Source organism: Bombus affinis, unplaced genomic scaffold (assembly GCF_024516045.1).
Source record: "Bombus affinis isolate iyBomAffi1 unplaced genomic scaffold, iyBomAffi1.2 ctg00000075.1, whole genome shotgun sequence".
Taxonomy (NCBI): Eukaryota; Metazoa; Arthropoda; class Insecta; order Hymenoptera; family Apidae; genus Bombus; species Bombus affinis.
The window spans coordinates 357494-381869 of record NW_026108825.1 but is presented as its reverse complement, the minus strand read 5'-3'; the positions used below and the strand labels follow the sequence as shown (position 1 = coordinate 381869).

The following is a 24376-nucleotide window of genomic DNA, read 5'->3' as shown; positions in this document are numbered from 1 at the left end:
ATAGTATTAGGAGAATTTTACAAATCTAAATTATCCTAATCCTGTCCTTTTTTCCGATACTACAATAATGAAACAAACAAATATCTTGTGATGTAGTTATGATATTAGCAAACAATTTTTTAAATATTGTTTTTGTAATGTAAAGAAGGCAGAACCGTACAAAGTATAGAATCAAAACATAATGGACGTAGAAATCGATATTTTTACTGATTTTGATTTTTTGTTACTATCATAGAAAATAATAATTCTTTAAAATTGGTTTACAAACCGGAATCGATATGTAACAGTTTTCGTGCCTCGTTCTGCCTTTTTACGTTTTTACAGTTAATTCAACCAGACACAAAGTTAACACCTAGAACTTTTCGTCAGGTGAGTCCAGCAGCGAGGAAGACCTGACAAATGAAGTTCTTCGCAAAGTGTTCGAGAATCTTCCCGGAACACCCGACTCCGTTGAAACAATCATGAACCGAGTGACTAACAGCAAATTAAATAAGCCTCAATTCGACGCGATTCACGGTAAAAAGATTCAACTGTTGGGTTATGACACCTGTCGCAGAGCTACAGTGGGGTTCATGAAGAATGTTGTTCCCGAAACGAAATGGGATGTAAACTCGAAGTCGTCTCAATCGAATTACTCTGCCTTTCGTCTGGGGATTTATTCGAGGAACGAGCCGAGAATGGCGCATTGTAGAACTGGTTTATGGAAAAGTACTTCGTCTCACGACCAGGAGATTCAAGACAGAATGCTGAGAAGCTTGGACCTCCATTTGGCGAGTAAACAAAGAGATTATACTGCCAAATTGATACTGGGGATTATACTGCCAAATGGATACTCGGGCATTTAAAATGGATACTGACGGGATTTTATTGAATCTCGTCGTTTCTCATTGAAACAATGGTGAAACTTTATGAAATATTTGTACTTTTGCTGATTTTTTAAGATTTGTGGTTAAGACTTTGTCTAAGCTTCCATCAGGGTCTTGAATAGTAAACTGCGAATATTTATTCAAATTCATATTTTTATGGATACTGCTGAAGGAATGCAACCTAAGCAGAAACTTGCTTTACTAAATATTCTAACGACTACTCTATTTTGCGTACTTTATATATTTTTGCATATTACGTACGTTCATAAGTTTCTCACAAATGCATGTTCGCAGTTTACTTGATAATCACTTTTTATCTAGTCAAACTTATTCAAAGCTGTACCTGTTTCTATTGAATCATTCTAGTCATACACACGAGTCATTGAATGTTAATTGCGGAAGTTATGTTAGGCCTACACGGCCTAGAGTCTCCTACCGCTCTCACAGTATTCAGAAGTCCGACAGCTCCTACAGCTCTCAAGGGCCTAGAGCTCCTATAGCTCTTCTTCTCTCATCTAAGAATAATCCTTCTTTTCGTTATCTGTATCTTAATCAACGGCGTTACTACTTTGTGTGATTGTATAAAGTGTTGGAAATATACATTATTATAACTCTGTGACTCCCAGTGTTATACCGCAACAACTACCCCGATTATTCTAACCGAAATACGGGGATCGAACTATTCGTGGTGTTGATTATTCTAATCGTAACGGGAATTTACGATTCCCGTTGACGCGTATTCTAACGACCGCGTCTCCCCGCGATAGCTCGAAAATACAATACACAATTAAAAAACAAACAAACAAAGGAGTTTAAAAGGTATTAATACGACTTAACATTTAGAACGCTGTATAATTTTTTATGTCGATTCCCGCATAGCAAAAGAGAAAAGAAAGAACGCCAGAATGTTCAGCAATGAATGGACTAGATAACTTGTGCCATTTGTATACTTGTATAGAAAATTAATTTGCCCTCTGCCGTACTTAGTTCATCTCAGAATAAATTAGTTCCGTAAGGCTTATTTATTTTTTATTCTATTCACATTTTACGAATCCTCGAGCTTGTTCTGGATAAATAGATTGCTCGGAGATTTCCACGTGATGCCTAATAAAATATTATGCATGTTTATGCGGTCCACGAGATAGAATATAACTCTAAGTGAAACGTAACAGTATATCGACAGAAGCAGGCACCATTCGATATCGATTTTTTTTCTTTCTTAATCGCCTCTGTTGATTATTTCTCGCGCTTTCCTTCGTAGAGAAAAATACTTTGCTCGAATGTTTGACATTTCTTAATGAGACCGTAGCACAGTATACCGCTAATTTTGTGCGTAGAAATATACATCTATCGTTCGAACACTCATACACACTCGAAAAATACAATATTCGTTATTTCTTTGTTAACAATGATATCAGGTCCGTTTTATAGTCAAACTTTATATAACGCTACGATATAGTATCTTTCAATTGTACTTTACAGTAATAAAAATCCTAATATCGTCCAAATCTCAAGGCTTACAATCGTTGTGCTAGGAACTAGGCAAACGAAAATACATAAATCTAAAATTCTATCACCTATAAATAGTACAATACTAAAAAAACTGTCTTTCGTGTGTTCGTTGTATATATTATATCAATATTTTGAAATAGAATTTAATACGAAAGACATGTTTCGCATTCCTACAATTTAAAAGATTGCCTGTCTTTCTGAATTTTACGATGTACAATTAAAATATTTCTTGCGATAGTCATCTGCGACATATTAGAGTTAATGTAACATTTGACTTGTATGTGATTATTAAAATTAAACTGCTTAAACATAACGTATAGAGGGCTCCAGCAGCAGGATACTAAATTATTGCCAATGGGAACAGAATCAACGAGGAAAAACATGACAATCGGAGTACATCCCGCGAAGGTAACGGAACTCGACGATAAACAAGTCAAAGTTGAAACGACCTAAGTTTCTCGGGATTCATGAGAAAATTCATGAGAATATTTCAGAAATAAATTTCCAGTATCGATAACGATTATTTGAATTTACATGTCGTTTCTTTCACGCGATCTATCCAATCTATTTATCTAGAATTGACTCCGATATCATCATCTTCCGTCTCATCGAATCTGTATTTCTTAAAGATACCTTAAAGCGATCTACTTATACATATATACGTACTAAAAATATATTCAATCCATACTTGCATGATATTTCAAATCTTCATCCCCTGCCTGAATTCAAAAGCAAAAATATTCCAAGAAGACATCACTGCTGAAAGCTCCAGGGGTTACAAACAAACAGACATCGAATTTTCGACGTGATCGTGGATCTCCGAGCGGTTTCTCAGTGTTGTTGTACGGGAGTGGGTCCGCTGCCAAGATTTCGCCAAGGATCCGGTATGTCGAAATGTGCTGGGACTGTGAGCAGAGCATCGTCCGCGGTTCTGTCCGCGCTACAATTATTCGGCTTCACGCGAATCGTGTTTACGCACTCTATGGGTAACTTGAAGAAGTCCACCTTGTAATTGTAACCCTGGCTGCTGATTCGGATGACGGTATGCAGTGGCACCTCAGCGTAAGGCACCTCTTCCGGTTTTTTATCTGTGAAAACGCCAATGATGCAGCGCAGAATAGCTTGATGAGACACGACCAAGATGTTGTTGGATCTCTGTAATTCAGCAATAACCGGTTCCACGCGGTGCATGGCGTCGATGTAGCTTTCTCCCCATGGATAACGATAGCGCAGCTTATCTTGATCGCGCCATGCAAATTCCTACGCAAAAGCATTGATTTAGAGATCTAGAAGGTATATACGCTATCTATGTACTATATACTAAAGTATATAGACTTTTGCCTAAGTCATGGAATGGTTCGTACATCGAGGTCCTCAAAGCATTAAAACCTAGCTTATGCAAAGTCAGGGAACAATGGCTGATTTTAAACATAAGCTTTAATAAAGTAGACCTGCGATATAATATTCAAATCATGGTATGATTTAAGTTTCGTTATAGTACACGGTTAATAAGTACACATCAACTTCGTATTGTAATTATAATTGTTACGCCGCGCAACACATCTGCACGCCATCCCGCGCGGCTTGCCAACCAACGGTCTACCTGTCGTCCTTCTAACACTCCATAGGCCCAAGGACCCACTATAAAGTTGCAATTCTAGCTGCATTGTTCGCACACATGGTCTAAGCACATCTGTTTGCCAGAAAAGACTTTCTAATTTCAGAAGTGTTTTCGGCCGGTTTTTAGAAAGGTCCTTGGGTTTATTATGTGCTCTTAAGAATAACGAAGAAAGCGGAGATATACCTAACCGAAAATCTGAGTTTCCCTATAAACAATGTCGCCTAGGACCCAAGTTGGTAGGAGGTTTCTTCCTCCTCTCTTCCTTCCTAACATTGGTCCCAACCAATCGACATCGCGGATTATTTCCCTCACTTTACTAACTGAAAATGTAAGCAACGAATCCGCGTTCTTCGTTCAAAGGGCACACCCATACCAAGCTTTCCTCCGCATTCACATTAGAATCAGTTCGCTGTCGAGTGCCGAAGCGTGCAGACGTGCCTCTAGTGCCCAGTGAAGTTCGAAAACAACACGTGTCGCCCAACCGTCGAAAGTGAACACAACGTGCTCCTATCTTCCCAAGTGTTTCCTATCCGCCAGAGAGAAGAAAAGCCTACGCACCTAACCCCAACCCGATCCCTGCCGCATAGCCTCACGACTAGTTATTCATATTGAAATAGCTAGCTCGATGATGGCCCAACAATCACGACCAGGCTCGCCTGTCCAAACCCATCACTACCCCGCGCTACTCCCCCCGTGGCAGAAATTCTGCATATCCCCCCGTGCCAACGACGCCAATAAGGCGAAAAAACGCAAAACCGAACCAGCAGACACAAACTCGAACGAACATCCACCAACGCAAATTAACACCCACAACAGGTTCGCAATTTTGGAATCCACCAACGATGCCATGGAAACCGCAGGCTCACCACTTAACCACCACGCACAGAGACGCCCCCCTCCCCCACCAATATTTATTAACGATATCATCGACATCCAGACAATGACCAAGTCCTTAGAGAGAGATATCTCCAAGGAGGACTATAACCTGAAGATAACCAACAATCAGGTAAAAATTCTGCCTACGAATCCAGAAGCTTACAGGAAGCTCACCAAGACACTCAGGGCCCTGAACGCCAACTTCCACACCTAGCAACTCAAAGAAGAAAGACCTTTTCGGGTGGTGCTACGAAACATCCACCACTCCGCAGACATCGACGAACTAAAAATAGAACTATCGAAACTCGGCCACGAAGTCACCAATGTCAGCAACATAAGGCATAGAGTCACAAAAGACCCGCTATCCCTATTTTTCATTGATTTAAAACAGAAACCAAACAACAAGGAAATCTACAATATCAGTCGCATAATGAACGCCATCGTTAAATTTGAACCACCGCAAACCAAAAAGGAGATAGTCCAATGCAAAAGGTGCCAAAGATATGGGCACACACAGAAATACTGCAACCACACCTTCCGCTGCCTCAAATGTGCAGGTACACACCCCACCGACCAGTGCAGGAAATCACCGGAAACCCCAGCGAAGTGCATCCACTGTCAAGGTGATCATCCTGCCAACTACAAAGGCTGCTCAGCCTACAAAACTCTGTACTCAAGCAAATACCCCAAACTTAGAACAAAAGAGGAAAATTACCAAACACCCAGCTCGCCGAAATCCACCGTTATCCCAATCCCCCCAACCAATCAAACACCCAGCCCTATCAAACTCACCACTCCCTCAAACTCCTATGCCCAAGCGGTACAAGGCACTCAAAATAAACCAAATAGCCACAGGGATCCTCCCCAAAATAGTGCCCCCACCTCACCTAACACAGACAACGTCTCTAGACTTGAAAAACTAATAGAGAAACAATCAGAGCAAATAAACAATTTGCTATCGCTATTAACAATCATAATGGAAAAATTAATACGCCCAGACACAAAATAAAACCAAGACGCATAGCTCTGTGGAACGCCAATGGTCTAGCGCAACGCAAACTTGAGCTAGAACTCTTCCTAAAACACCAGCTAATCGACATAATGCTCATATCTGAAACCCACTTCACCGACAAAAACTACCTGAACATAAACGGATACAAGTTCTACCATACCCAACACCCCAGCGGAAAGGCCCACGGCGGCACCGGAATCATAATCAAAGCAAACATCAAGCACTACGAACTTCCACCATTCCAGAAAGACTACCTCCAAGCAACAAACGTAGCAATAGAAGACTATCATGGTACAATCACCACCTCAGCTGTATACTGCCCTCCCAGACACTCCATCGCCAAAGAATACTTCGACCACTTCCTGGACACCCTGGGCAACAGATATATAGCCGGAGGAGACTATAACGCTAAACACACCCAATGGGGTAGCAGACTGGTTACAGTAAGAGGCAAAAACCTCCTCAACAGCATAATAACCAACAACCTCAACTACCTTACCACATACGAACCCACACACTGGCCCACCGACACAAACAAAATACCCGATCTCCTTGATTTCTTCATAACCAAAAATATCTCGCCAAGACACGTCCAAATCAATTCCTCGGCCGATCTCTCCTCTGATCATTACCCCGTGATAGTAACAGTCAGTTCAACCATCATCGAGAATACACCTAATGGCTCCATTCATAACCAACACACCAACTGGCAGCTCTTTAGAGAAGTCTTTACCCGCACAACTTCAGCCTCAACCTCACTAAAAACCAATGACGAAATCGAAGCAGCCACGGAATACCTAAATGCGAGCATAATAAACGCTATCCGCGTCTCCACACCGGCAAAAACGTCCATCAGCAATCACGAATACCCCCAGTACATATTAAAAAAAAATAGCAGAAAAACGTAGACTAAGAAGGATATGGCAGACCCATAGAACACCGGAGGACAAACGCAAACTAAATAACGCAACTAGAAAACTATCCAAAACCATAAAGAACTACAATAACGACCGTTTTCACAAATATCTCGCCAGCCTGTCCCCCACAGCCGACTCAAACTACTCACTATGGAAAGCCTCCAGGAAACTCACGCGCCCCCCCACAAATAATACCTCCAATCCGCCGCCCGCAGGGTGGATGGGCGCGTCGCCCTATAGAAAAAGCCAACATATTTGCTGAACACCTGACTGAAGTATTCCAACCCCATTCCTCCATAGCTGCAGCGGACGTCACCGAATACCTGCACACTCCCTTCCAAATGTCCCCTCCTATTCAACCCTTCACTTCTGCAGAGATCATAGAAGCAATCAGTCGCCTAAACCCCAAGAAAGCAGCAGGTCACGACCTAATAGGAAATAAAGCAATCAAGGAACTCCCCATAAAAGGGATCGCACTCATCGCATCAATCTTCAACGCCATCCTCCGCCTAGAACACTTTCCTAAGGCGTGGAAAATCTCACTAATCACCCTCATCCCCAAACCCGGTAAACCAATATATGAAGCCAGCTCCTATCGCCCAATCAGTCTCTTACCTACCCTGTCTAAACTATTCGAGAGGATGCTCACGAATCGTCTCCTTCCACTCCTAGAAGAATTGAAAACTCTCCCAGATCACCAATTCGGCTTCCGAAAACAACACTCAACAGTAGAGCAAATCCACCGCATAACCCACATGATCAGCCAAACCCTTGAAAAGAAAATATACTGCTCAGCCGTATTCCTAGACATCCAACAGGCATTCGATAAAGTATGGCATGAAGGGCTACTCTACAAGCTTAAAAAAATCCTACCCCACCCATACTACTCCATCTTAAAATCCTACCTTACCAACAGACAATTCATAGTTAAATGTCTAGGCGCCACTTCCGTAACATTCCCAATAGAATCCGGCATACCGCAAGGTAGTGTCCTCGGACCCCTACTATTCTCCATCTACACTGCCGACTTACCCATATCAAACGAGGTAACAATAGCAACATTTGCCGACGACACAGCACTATTAGCTACCCACGCAGACCCGGCAATTGCCTCATACACTCTCCAGCGAAGTCTCGACTCCATGGAAAAGTGGTTCCAAAAATGGGGTTTTAAAATAAACGAAAAAGATCCTCCCATGTAACCTTCACGCTCCGAAAACAAACCTGCCCCCAGGTTACCATTAACAACACAATAATCCCAAGCAAGGACTCCGTAAGATACCTGGGCATGACCCTGGACAGGAGGCTAACTTGGAAAGAACATATCTCGGAAAAAACAAAGCAACTAAAGGAAAAACTAAGAAAATTCTATTGGCTCACGGGCCGACGCTCCAAACTAAACATACAGAACAAAATAACCCTCTACAAAGCCGTAATAAAACCTGTCTGGACCTACGGAATCCAACTATGGGGAACAGCAAGTAACTCCAACATTGAAATACTCCAACGCTTCCAATCGAAAACGCTAAGATCCCTATTAAATGCACCCTGGTATGTTACCAACGAAACAATCCACCGAGACCTCAAGATACCTACAGTCAAAGATGAAATACACAAGTCCAGAAGCAGATATAGCACAAGAGTCAACAACCACCACAACCCACTAGTCACCCAACTACTGGACACGACGGACCAGATCCGCAGACTAAAAAGAAAATACCCACTAGATTAAACCCTTAGTCCTACTAGAATCAACAATATAAAGCTATTATAATCCATGTCATTGTATCACGCCAAATTAAGTTACTGAAAATTCTCAACGAGAATTGATTGTAAATATTCTAATAAATAAAAAAAAAAAAAAAAAAAAAAATTCACATTAGAATAAAACTTTAGAGTTTGATCGTCTCTCACGGTGCCTAGAGTTCCTACATTTCCTACAACTCTCACCGTTCCTGTATCTTTCTGAGTTCCTTCATCATTTCTCAAGGTGCCTACACGGCCTAGAGTCTTCTAAGGCTCTCACTTATCCAGAACTCCGACAGTTCCTATAACTCTCAAGGGCCTAGAGCGCCTAAAGCTCTCCTTCTCTAATTCAAGACTAACTCTTCTCTCGTTATCTGTATCTTAATCAACGGCGTTACTACTTTGTGTGATTGTATAAAGTGTTGGAAATATACATTATTATAACTCTGACTTCCAGTGTTATACCGCATCAACCACCCCGATTATCCTAACCGAAATACGGGGATCGAACTATTCGTGGTGTCGATTATTCTAATCGTAACGGGAATTTACGACTCTCGTTGACGCGTATTCTAACGACCGCGTCTCCCCGCGATAGCTCGATTAAACATGGTCCTTCGAGCCGGATACTGTGTCAAGTGAAAAGTGCACGCCAGTGACACCCACTCTCATACAGTGCCACGTGAATCCAACACAACCAGCAGCGGAAGCGTTACCACCCCAGCGAGGTCAGTAACGTAAAGGGTCGTCACCTTTGAAGAGGTATAATTCGGTGGTTGAAACGCAACCACACAGCCTCCTGCCACAAAGTGGACAATCGCCAACAGAAGTAAGTTCAAACGATTTCATTATCAATTACATAAAAAATAATGGCAACCGGAAACGAACTTGCCGTCTTGCGTCGACGCCGGAGCTACTATATCGCCCAGTTTACACGCCTCGAAAAAAAACTCGACGACATTGAACAATCAGGCTGTTCGGAAGAGATCGACTTGCTTCAAATTAAAGAACGTCTAGAAACCGTCGAGAAGGAACTCCGTGCATTACAACACCAGATCGTAACTTTAGACGAGGGAGAGATCGCGCGCGGCAGTGAGCTAGCGGAAGAATACGAAAGACTGCAACTCCGAGTAGCCAAACAATTAATCAATACACGACGAAGTATACCGTCACAATCGACAAGCGGCGAATCAGCCGTCGGCCGCGAGTCCGCGTCGCTTAAACTCCCGGAAGAACAAACGCGCGGTCTCGAGATCAGAGAACAGTATAACGATATATGCGATCGGCTAAGACGTAACCAACGTACAGCACGACAACCCCGGTCATCGAGACCGGCACACAATGGATCAGCCACTGGTATCAAATTGCCGCGAAATGCTTTGAATCAGCCAACCTCTCACGATCCACTGGACCGGAAGGAAGTGAATCCCATCCAGGACAACAAGGATCAACCTCCGCCGACGGAAACCATCGCAGTAACTCGAATGGCGATCCCGTCGCACACCACGCGGAGCTCAGCGCGTGACACTCATAACGTGTCACCCACACGCGATCTGACGACAACCACGTTCCCATCGTCAGCATCGCAACCATCTGATTCAACGCCACAAAACGTCTTGAATCAGTCCATCACTCGAGATTCTCTGGATCGGACAAAGCTGAATCCCGTCCAAGACGACAACGGTCGTACTTCGCCGACGGAAATCATCGCACCAGCTCAAATGGCGATCCCGTCGCATACCACGCGGAGCTCACCGCGTGATACTCACAACATGTCAACTGTCCGCGATCTGACGACCACGTTCGCAGCGTCAGCATCGCAATCATCTGATTCGACGTTACACAACGTCTTGAATCAATCAATCGCTCGAGACCCTCTGGACCGGAAGGGACCGACTCTCATCCAAGACAACAACGGTCGTATTCCGCCAACGGAAACCATCGCATCCACTCAAACGGCGATTTCGTCGCATACCACGCTGAGCTTACCGCGTGACACTCATAACGTGTCACCCACACGCGATCTGACGACAACCACGTTCCCATCGTCAGCATCGCAACCATCTGATTCAACTACACAAGATGTCTCGAATCAGCCGAATGCTCCAGATCTGCAAGACAGGAAGGAACTGAATCACGTCCAGGACAAAAACAGTTATACTCCGCCGACGGAGAACACCACTTTACATGTTACACCTGACATGGACATCATATCGGAGATATGACTCCATGACCTAACGCGAAGAATTCTCCATCGCCACGGCGGCGAGGAGCCACGCCTGCGAGTAACCCAAATCGGGATCATCTCCACGTTATTACCACTATGACTAATCATTTAATTGTTAGTAGTTTTCAGAACGCGCCAGCTGATTTCAACACTTGTCCACTAAGCCCACAGAGCACTACGTGGGACAAATCTCTGATTCTGTCTCTTGCGGATTGTTGGGCCACGCCGGTACAGCTACCAGCCATCAGCGAGAAGGCGCGATCCGGATGGGTCTACGGGGGGAGCCTCGTCCCTCAATCAACCATGACCTCCTCCACGCTTCCTCAGCCGAAACAGCAACGAGGATGTCCAAATGACATGCAATACTTTCACGAATCTGATGTTGCAGAGATACCATACAAGAAAGGCGAAATCTGCTCCAGGTCTTACCACGATACAATCCACGACATGTGGGACAAGATAGCACAATTGGGGCAGATCATCGGGGGGAGCTCAGTCCCCCAATCAAACACACAACTCTGCGGCGTGTTCGAATCTATACCATGCATCACCGGAGTTTCATTCAACGACACCTCCTGGGGCAAACTATTCAAGGACACCTCATGGGTCGAGGTGTTCCACGATACTGCATGGGCCGAACCGTTTCACGATACATCCTGGATCGTGAACTTCAACGGCCCCTTAACGCAACGGCGAACCAGACACCAGGACAGACGGGTGTCCTCTACGCAACGGCTTTTCGGTCGTATCATCGAGCTTACCCTGGCGACGACGGCCTCATCAAGGCAACTACGAACATCGAAGAAGGCAGATGAAAAGCGCATCTCCATACAGATATGATCTACCATTGGGAAATCGGCGAGATGTATAACGACACCTCCAGGTCTGAGGTGTCCTACAATACTTCGTAAGCCGAGCTCTTCACGACATTTCTGGATCCGTGAACTTCAGTGGCAACTTTCTTGGCAATGCCAAGAACCACGGCGGTCCAGACTACAAGGCAGTCAACGGTCCTTCGACGCAGCGACGAAGCAGTCTCCAGGACAGACAAATATCCTCAGCGCACCGGCCTTCCAGCCGTATCATCAAATTCCTCTTGGCGACCACTACATCCTCTGGACGGCCACAGTACACAGGGCAGCAACAATCAACAAGGAGGCGGATAGAAGATTTAATCAATTTTATCTCTACAGGTTTTTGATCGGTGCCCTCTCAACGGGGGGAGGATGTTACGCCGTGCAACACATCTGCACGCCATCGCGCGCGGCTTGCCAACCAACGGTCTACCTGTCGTCCTTCTAACACTCCATAGGCCCAAGGACCCACTATAAAGTTGCAATTCTAGCTGCATTGTTCGCACACAAGGTCTAAGCACATCTGTTTGCCAGAAAAGACTTTCTAATTCCAGAAGTGTTTTCGGCCGGTTTTTAGAAAGGTCCTTGGGTTTATTATGTGCTCTTAAGAATAACGAAGAAAGCGGAGATATACCTAACCGAAAATCTGAGTTTCCCTATAAACAATGTCGCCTAGGACCCAAGTTGGTAGGAGGTTTCTTCCTCCTCTCTTCCTTCCTAACATTGGTCCCAACCAATCGACATCGCGGATTATTTCCCTCACTTTACTAACTGAAAATGTAAGCAACGAATCCGCGTTCTTCGTTCAAAGGGCACACCCATACCAAGCTTTCCTCCGCATTCACATTAGAATAAAACTTTGGAGTTTGATCGTCTCTCACGGTGCCTAGGGTTCCTGCATTTCCTACAACTCTCACCGTTCCTGTATCTTTCTGAGTTCCTTCATCATTTCTCAAGGTGCCTACACGGCCTAGAGTCTTCTAAGGCTCTCACTTATCCAGAACTCCGACAGTTCCTATAACTCTCAAGGGCCTAGAGCGCCTAAAGCTCTCCTTCTCTCATTCAAGACTAACTCTTCTCTCGTTATCTGTATCTTAATCAACGGCGTTACTACTTTGTGTGATTGTATAAAGTGTTGGAAATATACATTATTATAACTCTGACTTCCAGTGTTATACCGCATCAACCACCCCGATTATCCTAACCGAAATACGGGGATCGAACTATTCGTGGTGTCGATTAATCCAATCGTAACGGGAATTTACGACTCTCGTTGACGCGTATTCTAACGACCGCGTCTCCCCGCGATAGCTCGATTAAACAATAATATTCATTTATCCATGTTCTAAAACTTCGTTCAGATTAATCAGACTGATTGAGTTCGATCTAGCAACGTGAAACATTGTGATTATATTCTATCTGCTATGTACTTGACTGGGAATATTTCTTTGAACTTCAACGCTCATTCTCATTAGTCAAGCAAATATTTCGTGGATGCAAATGGATAAATTTGCATACAACTGAATTTTAATCAGTTACAGACTGTTAGCGCAGACGTTAAGTCACTCGATACTTTTCCCCAGTGGCCAAGTATTCAATGCTTGAGTCATCCGTGAAGATTTATGTTATTATTCATTTTCCAAGATACGATTGAAAGTTGTTCGCTTAGAGAATTAAATTGACAAACCTAGTAGATAATAAATATTCCATATCTAGGATCCCAAACTTATTGAAATACAAATTATAACTGCATTAACTAATCAATCACTGGGAAAATTTTGATCAAATACTAATGTTAAATGTGTCAATTATAGTACCATGTTTCTAACATAATACTGATACAATTAGATTAATTCAAAAAGCTTATACCCTATAAACCCTATATACTCTATATACCCAAAAAGCTTATACCGTTATACCCTATAACCTACAATGATAACTGTTACAGCTATCTACCATTTACTACACAAATAAATTAAAGCTCTTAGAGCTAGGGATTGATAAATTCAACCGATTGAAGGCTCGTTTAAATACAGCCAGAAGATTAGGCAAGTAGTAAGTGAAACCGAATTTACACATTTTTCGATGAATCATCCTTAAAAGTATAAATTATCTTCACTCGCTATTTCACTTTGGTCAACAACACCTTAAACGTAATTCAATGCAAGCAGTGACGAAATTTCGAGGAGGAAGACGCGTTTGATCTGAAATTACCTGCGGATAATGCTCCTGCATGTCTTCATAAGACAGCCCCTCACAGATACCGGCGTGGAGTTCGTTGAGTGCTGTCACGTGTTCTTGGGGCGATTCCACGCCACGAGCAGTCGCGATAGTCCTTCGAAGGCGACTAGTTAGCACGCGCAGGTCGGGAATACGCATAGCGTTGAACTTGGTGGCCAACGCTTGTGCATATCTCTCGCCACGTGCGCTTAAAACTGCGTCACCACCAACCTTACCCAATACGTTGTACTCGCTTTCGCCGTGCTGTAATCAAAAGAGAGAGGGAGAGCTTTAGTTTTACCAAATCGTAGAATATTCTGATTACGTTCAAAAAGAGAGGCGTAGCAATGATAAGATTACGATCAGGCGAGAAGAAATTACTTTTGGAACCAAACCCTGATAAGATAGCAAGATTTTAAAAATACAATATGTATGTTTTTACGTATGCGTAAACGTATACGTATGCTTTTAAAACATGTTGTGTGTAAACAATTGAGGACTCGTCATGCTAAATGAAGTGCTCAGTTATGTATGTTAATCTTTTTAATAATTGCAAGCGCCACGACCTGGCTCAATTGTCCTTGACTCAGCTTGTAATCTAAGAACAAACACGTTTCTTCATTATCGTTATCATTATCACTTGTCGAAAAATTCTTATAATTAAGACTAAAGACGCTAAGGCTGAGCTTCTAGGATTAGAACATTTGAGATGGGGATTAAACGATGACAAATGTAAAATTTGATGGATTACCAACCCGAGAGAAATAAAGAGTATGCGGCTCAACAGTGACGCTTCCAAGATATCCAAGGACATTTGTCTCCACATCGCCAGACACGATGCAGGACTCGATATCCATGCTGCCGGTGTCGATACGGATTCGTGGATACGTCTTCTCATCCATTGGCTCGTAAGATCGAATGTAATGAGCTATCTTCAATCGTAGATCTTCTTCGGCTGTTATTGAATCCATGCCAACATAGCAAGCGCTGTACCGCAATATCTCCTTGTAATTTCGCTCCAGTACAACCGGATCGTCGTAGACGCACTCGATAATGAGGACGCGATAACCGCTGCCCGGAAAAATAGTCGAAGACCTCGGCGCGCTGCGCTCGCATCACCAACGTGGCGTCCAGGATCTTCAAACAGGAAAATTCTTAAATGCAACTAACTGTGACGACTCGCAAACTCAAATTTCAGTATATTTCTTCCTACGCATTTTATTTAAATAGACATTAGACTATATCGATTTTCAATTGTCTTTCTTTGTATTGTATATTTGGAGAGATTGCTGCAACAAGGAGGTAGCTTTCCAATAATTTGTGTAAACCAGCAGAATGCAAGTCAAAATTAACCAAAACTATATCATATTTTGACACGTGCTATAAATTCATGATCTAAGCTAATATTTGTATTATTTAAACACATTTGAATATGAAACCTATACTTTTGTTTTTCTCTCCCGATAAATGCAATTTAAATACTGAAAGTGTCTTCATGTTGCTACAGGCCCTTCGTCAAAATTAATTATCGCTTTGTTCAATTAAGAACACCGCCGGCCATAAATATTAGGGCACATATTGATATTTAATACGAATGGAGTGCTTTCGTTTCTAGTAATTTCGTTATAAATCTGTTATTTCATTCGCGGCATATGTACTTTGTAATGTAAGATATAGCAGATAAAGAAAAGTGTCAAAGTGTTCCAATCGATGCTTATAACGTGTAGATGTCCTAATAATTATGGCGAGTAATTTATATATGAATTTACATGTTGGTTTCTCTTATTGTTAACATATATATCAAGACCACATAGAAAGAATACGATAAATTAGAATAAATAGGAATATTTCAATATGATATAATTTGGAAGGAAAAATGCACCGTTAATTTCAGAATTAAATAATTAGTTTCCTATAATATCTAAGATACGTTTCCACATAGAATTTAAAATTTAACGTGAAGACACGTTTTACCGTTGTAGTCTTCATATTGAATTCGTGTCATATTTGTTCAATTCTCGACTATTTCTAAAGCGCATAATATCGAGAAAATAACGAGCCGATCTTAAGCTACTTTCAACACCATGAACTATTGCGGTTTCTATCGTGGAACGTTGGTACATGTTGTTAAAAATATTAAGCAAGGTAAAACTCGTACGACGATATTCGGTTCGGTCGGAGAAAGGTAGACCGGCTTGACTAGCCTCGGTTTAATCGCGTCGTCCACCGTTAGCGCGATCTATGTATAAATACGACCCTTGACCGTTCTAATATTCTAATCTATTCTTGCAGCTCCGGTTACATAATAACAAAAAAAACACGTGTTTCTTCTTCCGGTCGGATTCTTCAAATGCGCAACGATTAAAATTCTTTCTTAACTTTGTTCTATTATTTTCGATCAAATGCAATCGCGCGTGCTTGCATTCGTTTCGACATTGAATCTTTCTCAACTTTTTTCGATTACTCTCAATCAAGCATAACCGAGCGTATTCTCGTTCTCGTGTTGATACCGAATCTTTCTCAACTATTTTCAATTATTTTCAATCAAATACAATCGCGTGTGTTGTTGTTCTCGATTCGATACTGAAATCTCTTGAACTTTTGCGATTATTTTCGATCGAATGCAACGGCACGCGTTCTCCTTTCGATACTGAATTTATCTCCAGATTCTATTCAATTTCACATCTTTACTAGACGTTTGTCACGCGTCTAATTGATGCTTACAGCTACGGAATTTCCGCCTGCGAGCCATGTAGCGCACTCGTGCATCGCGTCTCGTTGGGCCAGAGCTCTCAACGCTGCGTTTGTAACCCCAAACTCTTTTGCCCTGACGTCACCTTAGGCGACCACTTCTAAACATTCTCCAGACAGCCGATACTTGAACATTACACATGGCGACCTTGGCGACAATGTATATTGCCGGAGTACCTGAGGGTTCATCTATGTCCTAACGATCCTTCCACCGAATGTTCTAGAAGCGTAGCAATAGTCAGTACGCCTACAGGGTAGTGGGGATAATGAAGGATGAAAAACAAAAGAAGAAACAGATGTCACCGAGAGTAAGAAAATATTGTAAGAGCCTCAGTCTCGAACGGCCACGGCTAGAGTTCAGAAGTGTATAAACGAGGAAAAAATAAAGTTTTCTTCTTTCCTTTAAATTTCTTTCTTATTTTACGTGACATTTTGGCGATCCTGCCAGGATACATCAACGTTGGATAAAACAAGATTACGGTTTTGGCCTACGGGACATCCGACCAAAGGTGTATCAAGCAACCTGTATTACGAAAAACGGTTTTATTAGTAAGTAGAACCATTTCCTCTAAAAGGATCGATCGATTGCATTCGATAACGTCAGACTCCGACGATCTATTACTCTGAAATGGACAAAAGGGACGATAAGAAAATTACACCTGTCGCTTCGACTAGCGGTGATCCAAACCTGCGGGCAATTTTGGATATGATGCAGCGCCAGCACGAAGAACATAAGGCAGCTATAAATGATTTGTATAAACTAATTCGCGATGAAAGCACTCAACGGATCAAGGAAATAGAACCAATAGGGAAGACTGTGGCCGAACTCAAGCTAGGAGTACAATCCTCCGTAGATACGTCTGAGTTCAACTCAATTATGACAGACGATACTAGTTCTGCCAGCAGAAGCACTACTCGGGACACCCGCATAGTGAAATCTCCGGAAGAACGCGTTCGGATCAAAGAAACTCCAGAAACCTCCGACCCAGCGAACTCCGAGGACGAGGAAGAAGAATCAGCCTCGTACGAACGACATATGTTCGACGCGAAAACCAGCATCGAGTTCATCCCAGTCCTCAACGGTCAAGATGACATTGGAGTGGAGGGATTCATCAAGCGGGTAAGCGAAGCTAGATCGGAATGTAAGGAAAAGCGTGCTTTATTGAAATTAATTTTAACCAAACGCATTGTCGGCGAAGCCGAAAGAAGCATTAGACATTCGGTTATCGAGACGTACGGCGCCTTATTCGAAAATCTGAGGAAGTTCGTATCGATTAACGTAACTTCAAACGGTGCGCGAGATATATTACAAAGAACTCGGCAAAGTTTTAACGAATCAGTACACGGTACGTCAAAAGATTTCGACACGGTCTTAATGAACTTATATACGCATTGCAACACGAAATCCGCGATCCTATTCGACGAGCAGTCGCGATAGACCTAGAGAACGAACGCGCAACCGAAACGTTCATACTAAATTTAAAACCCGAGATAGAAATCAGAACATCAAGCATGAAACCGCGCACCTTACAAGAAGCACAAGATGCCGCGTTCGAAGCAGAACTATTAATCGGAGAAATTGAGCGAAACCGCGGAAATCAGTGCAGCCAGCAAATAAGAGCTCACTCATTCGCCCGAGGGAATGTATCGTCACAACGCAAACCCCCACTTAGGAGCGGTCCGATGACTACGCTCAATCGCCTGCCGACAAGCACTCAAATAAACAACGGAGGGAGAATGAAGTGTTTTAAGTGCAACCAAATAGGACATACCGCAAATTACTGCCGAAAATTTTCAACCGGCCAGCCAGCGAAATCTTCCGCCACCGCGCAGCTACAATATAAACATGGAGAATGCGGGACGAGAAGAGGAAACAGCGCTACCAGAACCTCGAGAGACGTCGTACGAGTACACGCAACAACAGGAAAACTTCTATCCATTGGAGTTCGATCGGGAACAGAAATCAAACGATATTTAATCGATACCGGTGCAGGAATAAATTTAGTTAAAAGATCAAGTGCCATATTTAAACCTAAAATGACAGTAGCTAAAACATTTTACATGGGCAATGACAAATTCCAAACTGACGAAACAGTAGACTTTCAATTCTTTAACATCATGAACACATTTCACGTTGTGCCAGACGATTTTCCTTTAATAGAAGACGGAATAATTGGTTTACCTATGCTCTCTAACTACTCATATCGAATTAACAACGAATCGATACAATTAAACGGGAACGAAATATTTTTCCAGGCGCCGAAAACCATTCTCCCAGGGCAAACCAAAATCGAAACAATTTATCTGGATAAAGTTCCGACGAGAGTATGTTTCTGCAATACTGGTGAGCAACCAACTATAATCACTAATGATCTTTCTTATGAACACGATCTCGATAAAATTGCTAAAATGAAACAAATAATTAGACTAGACCATATTGAAGACAAACTTCGTATTCCTATCGAAAAGATCCTCCTACATTACATAGACGTGTTTGACCTAGAATCCGATACCCTACCTTGTACTAACCTAACAAAACACACTATTACCCTACGCGAAAACAAATCGTCAATACCAAATCGTACCGACCTCCCGAGGCCCATAAAGCAGAAATTGAAAAACAAATGAAAAAAATGTTAGATAAAAATATCATTGAAGAATCAGATTCTCCTTACAACAGTCCAGTATGGGTAGTACCCAAGAAATCAGACGCATCAGGCAAACAGAAATGGCGTATAGTTATCGACTTTCGAAAATTAAATGAACTTACCGATCAAGACGCCTACCCACTACCGACAATCGACGACATTCTATCACAATTAGGCAACGCCAAATTCTTCTCTGCTCTAGATTTATCTTCGGGATTCCATCAAATATCTATGGACCCCGACTCAAAGAAATATACAGCCTTTAGCACACCTCAGGGACACTTTCACTATAATCGCATGCCATTCGGTTTAAAAAACGCCCCAGCCACCTTCCAACGCATGATGGATACCGCGTTACGAGGATTATTGAACAAATACTGCTTTGTATACCTTGACGACATAATAATATTCGGTAGTACAATTCAACAACACAATGAAAACCTTGCTATAGTATTGCAAAGATTAAAAGAGTTAGGACTAAAAATCCAACCCGACAAATGCGAGTTTCTAAAACCTGAATTAGAATACTTAGGACATGTCATAACACACGAGGGCATAAAGTCAAATCCTAAAAAGATCTCCGCAGTTAAAGACTTTAAGATTCCCAAAACACAAACAGACGTAAAGTCATTTCTCGGATTAGCTGAATACTACAGAAAATTCATTAAAAACTTTTCCAAACTCGCCAAACCATTAACAGATCTCACAAAGAAAGACAATCCTTTTAGATGGACAGAAACGCAACAGACAAGCTTTGACACACTAAAAGAAAAGCTATGCTCAGCCCCAGTTTTAGCATACCCAGACTACACGAAAACATTCACACTCACCACAGACGCTTCCAATGAAGGAATAGGCGCAATGTTATCACAAGACGGACATCCTTGTTGTTACATATCACGGACACTCAACCCCCCAGAGAAAAATTATTCTACCACAGAAAAGGAATTATTAGTTATCGTATGGGCAGTTAAGAGACTCAGGCAATACCTGTTAGGAAGACGATTCGTTATTCGAACCGATCACCAAGCACTCACTTGGCTCAAAAATTGCAAAGACCCTTCCTCGCGTTTGATTAGATGGAGACTTAAACTCGAAGAATACGAGTACGATATTCAGTATTGCAAAGGTAAAGAGAACACAGCAGCCGACGCACTTTCCAGAAAAATTTACCAAATTACCGACAAATCAGTCCCAGACACACCTGCAAACTCCGAAAATATTGTAGAACACTTTAACGCATGGTCAGAAGACGCGACACACCCGAGACGACTTAAAATCACGCCAAACGATCACACCTTCTATCAATTGAATAGAGAAACATTAGGTCCATTCGACAAAGATACTTGGATTCGAAAAATTTTTGAACTAACCAAGAAACACAAGAAAATTGGGATAGGAGACAATAGTTTTACCGAAGCCGAAAAAGCTAGGATCAAAATAACACTCATGTTTATTAATGACCAAATTGAAGAAATAACTTTTGCATACGAACCAATACAAACCATAACTGACGAACAAGCTCTAGACATTATACGCGAAAACCATAACGACATTAGTGGACACTTGGATATTCAAAAGACATATAGTAAAATCAAAGACCAATTCAAAATCCCACGCCTCATGGAAAGGATAGAAGATTTTATAAAAAATTGCGAAGCTTGTCAACGACAAAAGCTAGTTAGAATCAGACCCAAGGAACAACCCGTAATTCCTCAGACATCAGTAGAGCCAAACGAAAAGATAGCCATGGATCTAATTGGTCCGATGCCTAAAACCACACGTGGAAATCAATACATTCTTTCGACTCACGATGACCTAACGAAATATCTCGTTTTAGTACCACTGAAAACACAACGAACCGAATCGATTATCGATGCACTACTGCACCACTACATTTACATCTTCTCAGCATCCAAAACGATACTAACAGACCAGGGACAGAACTTTATTAGCGAACTAATGGAAAAATTCGAGGAAGCATTTAAAATCAAACATATAAAGACCACTAGTTTTCATCCTCAATCTAACGGATCCTTAGAACGAAAACACGCCACAGTAAAAGACATGATTCGCACGAGCCTACACGATTCTAATAAAGAATGGGATCAGGTATTAGACTTTATTTGCCTAGGGTATAATACCGCGATACACGATGCAACTGGATTTTCACCCTTCGAACTAACATTTGGAAGAAAAGCCAACCTCCCGTCTTCCGTATCCCGAACTTCCAATTACACTTACGAAGAAATGTTTGCACTATGGCAAAAACAATTGCAAAAATATAGAATGATAGCGAAGAACACTCTTGAACAAAGTAGAAAGAGGTACATGAGAGATCAGACAAGAAAAATCATTAGAACTCAAACCTTATTTAAGGAAGGAGATCGTATACTCCTTCACAACGATCATAAGTCGGATAAATTGGACGACGAATGGTTAGGACCCTACGTTATTAAATCAGTCAAGACACCGTATTATGAGATTCTCATTAGAGATCGAGTTAAGAAAATCCACGGTAACAGAATAAAACCTTATTTTTCAGGACGATCACCCTTGCCGTCGGCTTTACCACCCTTAACGGATTAAAAATAACCCCTATTGACAATAATGGAATATTTCATGAGAAAAGATCCAAAGCATATCTTTATAGCGAACACATAAATGTTATTATAGGACTAGATATTAGTGCTGTATTGGAACAAGTAAGATATATTGAAAAGGGAGTAGCCGAAGTTAGGAATCATTGCGAGACACGAAAAGACTGTAACATATTACCAGAAATACGCTCTTTACAAGCAAAACTAAATAACGTCAGAACACTTAGCATCGAATTACGATCCTTAGCTCACATTCATCTCAGAAGTAGACGAGGACTAGTAGACGCTATCGAATCTATTAGTAAAACTCTTTTTGGAACCCTAGCCGCGAACGATCTAGATATAATCAACAAAAATATAGACAAACTCTTTGAAGAAGGTAACAGCCTAAAAACCATAATAGCCAACCAGACAGCTTTGATTAAACGAATTTTAAATAACGACGTCATCCAGCGACTGAAACAAGTAGACACAGGTGTAACAAACGAACTTAAAACGCTTAACAAAAACGAGATCACCTTAATAAAAGTCATAGCTCTAGAAAGCTCACTCTCTGACTTACATTTCCAAATCGACGAAATATTCAATTTAATCATCTTAGGAAAACAAGGAATAATAAGCCCACAGATTATTGATCCCGGAACTTTTATTAACAATTACGCCCAAGTACTAGGTAGCAAAACAGTAGGAAACGCTTTTATACCAAAGGAAGAGAATTTCCAAAATATTTTAGATATCTCAGAACTCACATTGTTTACTCGACAAAACAAAGTTTTCTTTGTAATTTCTGTACCAACAGTTATGGACATGGAATGGGATATAGAGCAAATATATCCCATACCATCTCTCACGAACAAAGTGTTTTTAGCACCTTTAGTAGTTCATCCGATATTTTTAACGTCAGGACTAAATTACATCAATGTCGATCAAAACTACTTGGATAAGCAATGTTCTATATCTGACTTTTACATTTGCAAACAAACTCAGCCGATTCACGACCGTCGAGTGAAGCACGATTGTAACCCTGAAATCTTAAGCGCAGAAAACACTGTCAAATTCTGTAAGGTAGTAGTTTATAACATTGAAGATATAACTTTTATCCCATTAAACGCTGAGAATCATTTTATAGCTATACCAGAAAAACCAATAGATCTGAGCATTTTCGAAGAAAAGACACATCGAATTGTTAGACTAGAGAAACCATCTTTGTTACAAACTAATAAAACCGTAGACATATTGTACAAGAATAACCATATGAGAATCAGTGGTAGTAGCAAGGAAATTTCTTACGAGATTAAAATCAAAACAGTCAATGTAACTAATGATTCAGACTGGATTATTTTACTAAATAAACTAGAGAAAACTACAAAACTTATTAACGATAATTACGGATACAAAAACACTCTGGATTGAATCGAAGATCAAACGAATCAACTAACTTTTGCTCGTAGAATCGATCAAGTTGAATCACGGGGAATATCTATATTACAAATTATAGGATATTTATCCATTGCTCTCATATGCTTATACTTTCTCAACAAAATAGGAATGCCGAAATTGTATTTTCATTTATTCTGTTGTAAAATCAAGCGAAACACGACAAATAACAATCCATCAGCCAGCGCTCCGATGCCAATCAACCCGGCACCTATCAACATATTCACCCCGATTCTACCTGTGCCCAGCACCAGCAACGATTCACAAGTAACCTTCGACCTGGAAACACCCAAGGCAAAATTTCACCCATCTATCTTAAAGAGGAAAAGGAATCTATCTATCCATCTATCTTCGAGGACTAAGTTCATTCTAAGGAGGGGGGAGTGTAACCCCAAACTCTTTTGCCCTGACGTCACCTTAGGCGACCACTTCTAAACATTCTCCAGACAGCCGATACTTGAACATTACACATGGCGACCTTGGCGACAATGTATATTGCCGGAGTACCTGAGGGTTCATCTATGTCCTAACGGTCCTTCCACCGAATGTTCTAGAAGCGTAGCAACAGTCACGTACGCCTACAGGGTAGTGGGGATAATGAAGGATGAAAAACAAAAGAAGAAACAGATGTCACCGAGAGTAAGAAAATATTGTAAGAGCCTCAGTCCCGAACGGCCACGGCTAGAGTTCAGAAGTGTATAAACGAGGAAAAAATAAAGTTTTCTTCTTTCCTTTAAATTTCTTTCTTATTTTACGTGACAGGGTCACCGGTGGCCGGCACTCAACTTGGCCGTGGTATCATCAAGATCACCGGTGACCGGCGCCCCAAGATTAGTAGCAATACATAATTTGAATAATTATTTTTTATTAGCAATTAATTATAACTATTTATCAATAGTTATAAATTTTTTATTATTACCATCGTTACTACAATGGTATGACGAAATTAATGCAGTATAAAATATATAAGAATAGTTTTATTTATACATGAAATATAGAACAATTATTTAGCATTTCACAAAGGAACAATATGAAATAATGTCTTTTTATGTTAATGAATAATGTTAATGAAATAATGTAAAAACTAGG

At 41.4% G+C, this 24376-nt stretch overlaps 2 protein-coding genes across 7 annotated transcripts in view; one reads left to right on the top strand and one right to left on the bottom strand.

The window, feature by feature from the left end:
• LOC126927110 (uncharacterized) overlaps positions 1 to 23278 on the top strand; it is a 332444-nt gene extending 309166 nt beyond the window's left edge. For 4 of the 6 annotated variants that reach the window (XM_050743444.1, XM_050743445.1, XM_050743450.1 and 1 more), the window contains 2 exons: positions 18859 to 18946; positions 21796 to 23278. In XM_050743444.1, coding sequence (XP_050599401.1) covers positions 18930 to 18946; positions 21796 to 23263 — 1485 coding nt within the window. In that variant the 5' untranslated portion in view covers positions 18859 to 18929 and the 3' untranslated portion in view covers positions 23264 to 23278. Of the gene's footprint in view, positions 1 to 16859; positions 17152 to 18072; positions 18590 to 18858; positions 18947 to 21795 lie in introns of those variants that run through there. The other 2 variants (XM_050743449.1, XM_050743446.1) reach the window with 2 other exon arrangements.
• On the bottom strand, positions 1002 to 14988 carry LOC126927115 (6-phosphofructo-2-kinase/fructose-2,6-bisphosphatase-like). Its single transcript, XM_050743456.1, has 3 exons — positions 14607 to 14988; positions 13846 to 14115; positions 1002 to 3638 (listed from the first exon to the last, which is right to left on the bottom strand). Exons 1-3 carry the CDS (start codon positions 14820 to 14822, stop codon positions 3210 to 3212), a joined length of 915 nt encoding a protein of 304 aa, XP_050599413.1. The 5' UTR covers positions 14823 to 14988; the 3' UTR covers positions 1002 to 3209.
• Positions 23279 to 24376: the final 1098 nt, after the last annotated feature.

Excerpts from the sequence above, each read along its gene's own strand:
- LOC126927115 (XM_050743456.1), bottom strand. The coding sequence starts at position 14,822 with ATGGATTCAATAACAGCCGAAGAAGATCTACGATTGAAGATAGCTCAT. Across the intron at positions 14,116-14,606 it reads ATACTCTTTATTTCTCTCGG|CACGGCGAAAGCGAGTACAA; the intron begins GTTGGTAATCCA and ends TTTTGATTACAG. Across the intron at positions 3,639-13,845 it reads TGCAGGAGCATTATCCGCAG|GAATTTGCATGGCGCGATCA; the intron begins GTAATTTCAGAT and ends GCTTTTGCGTAG.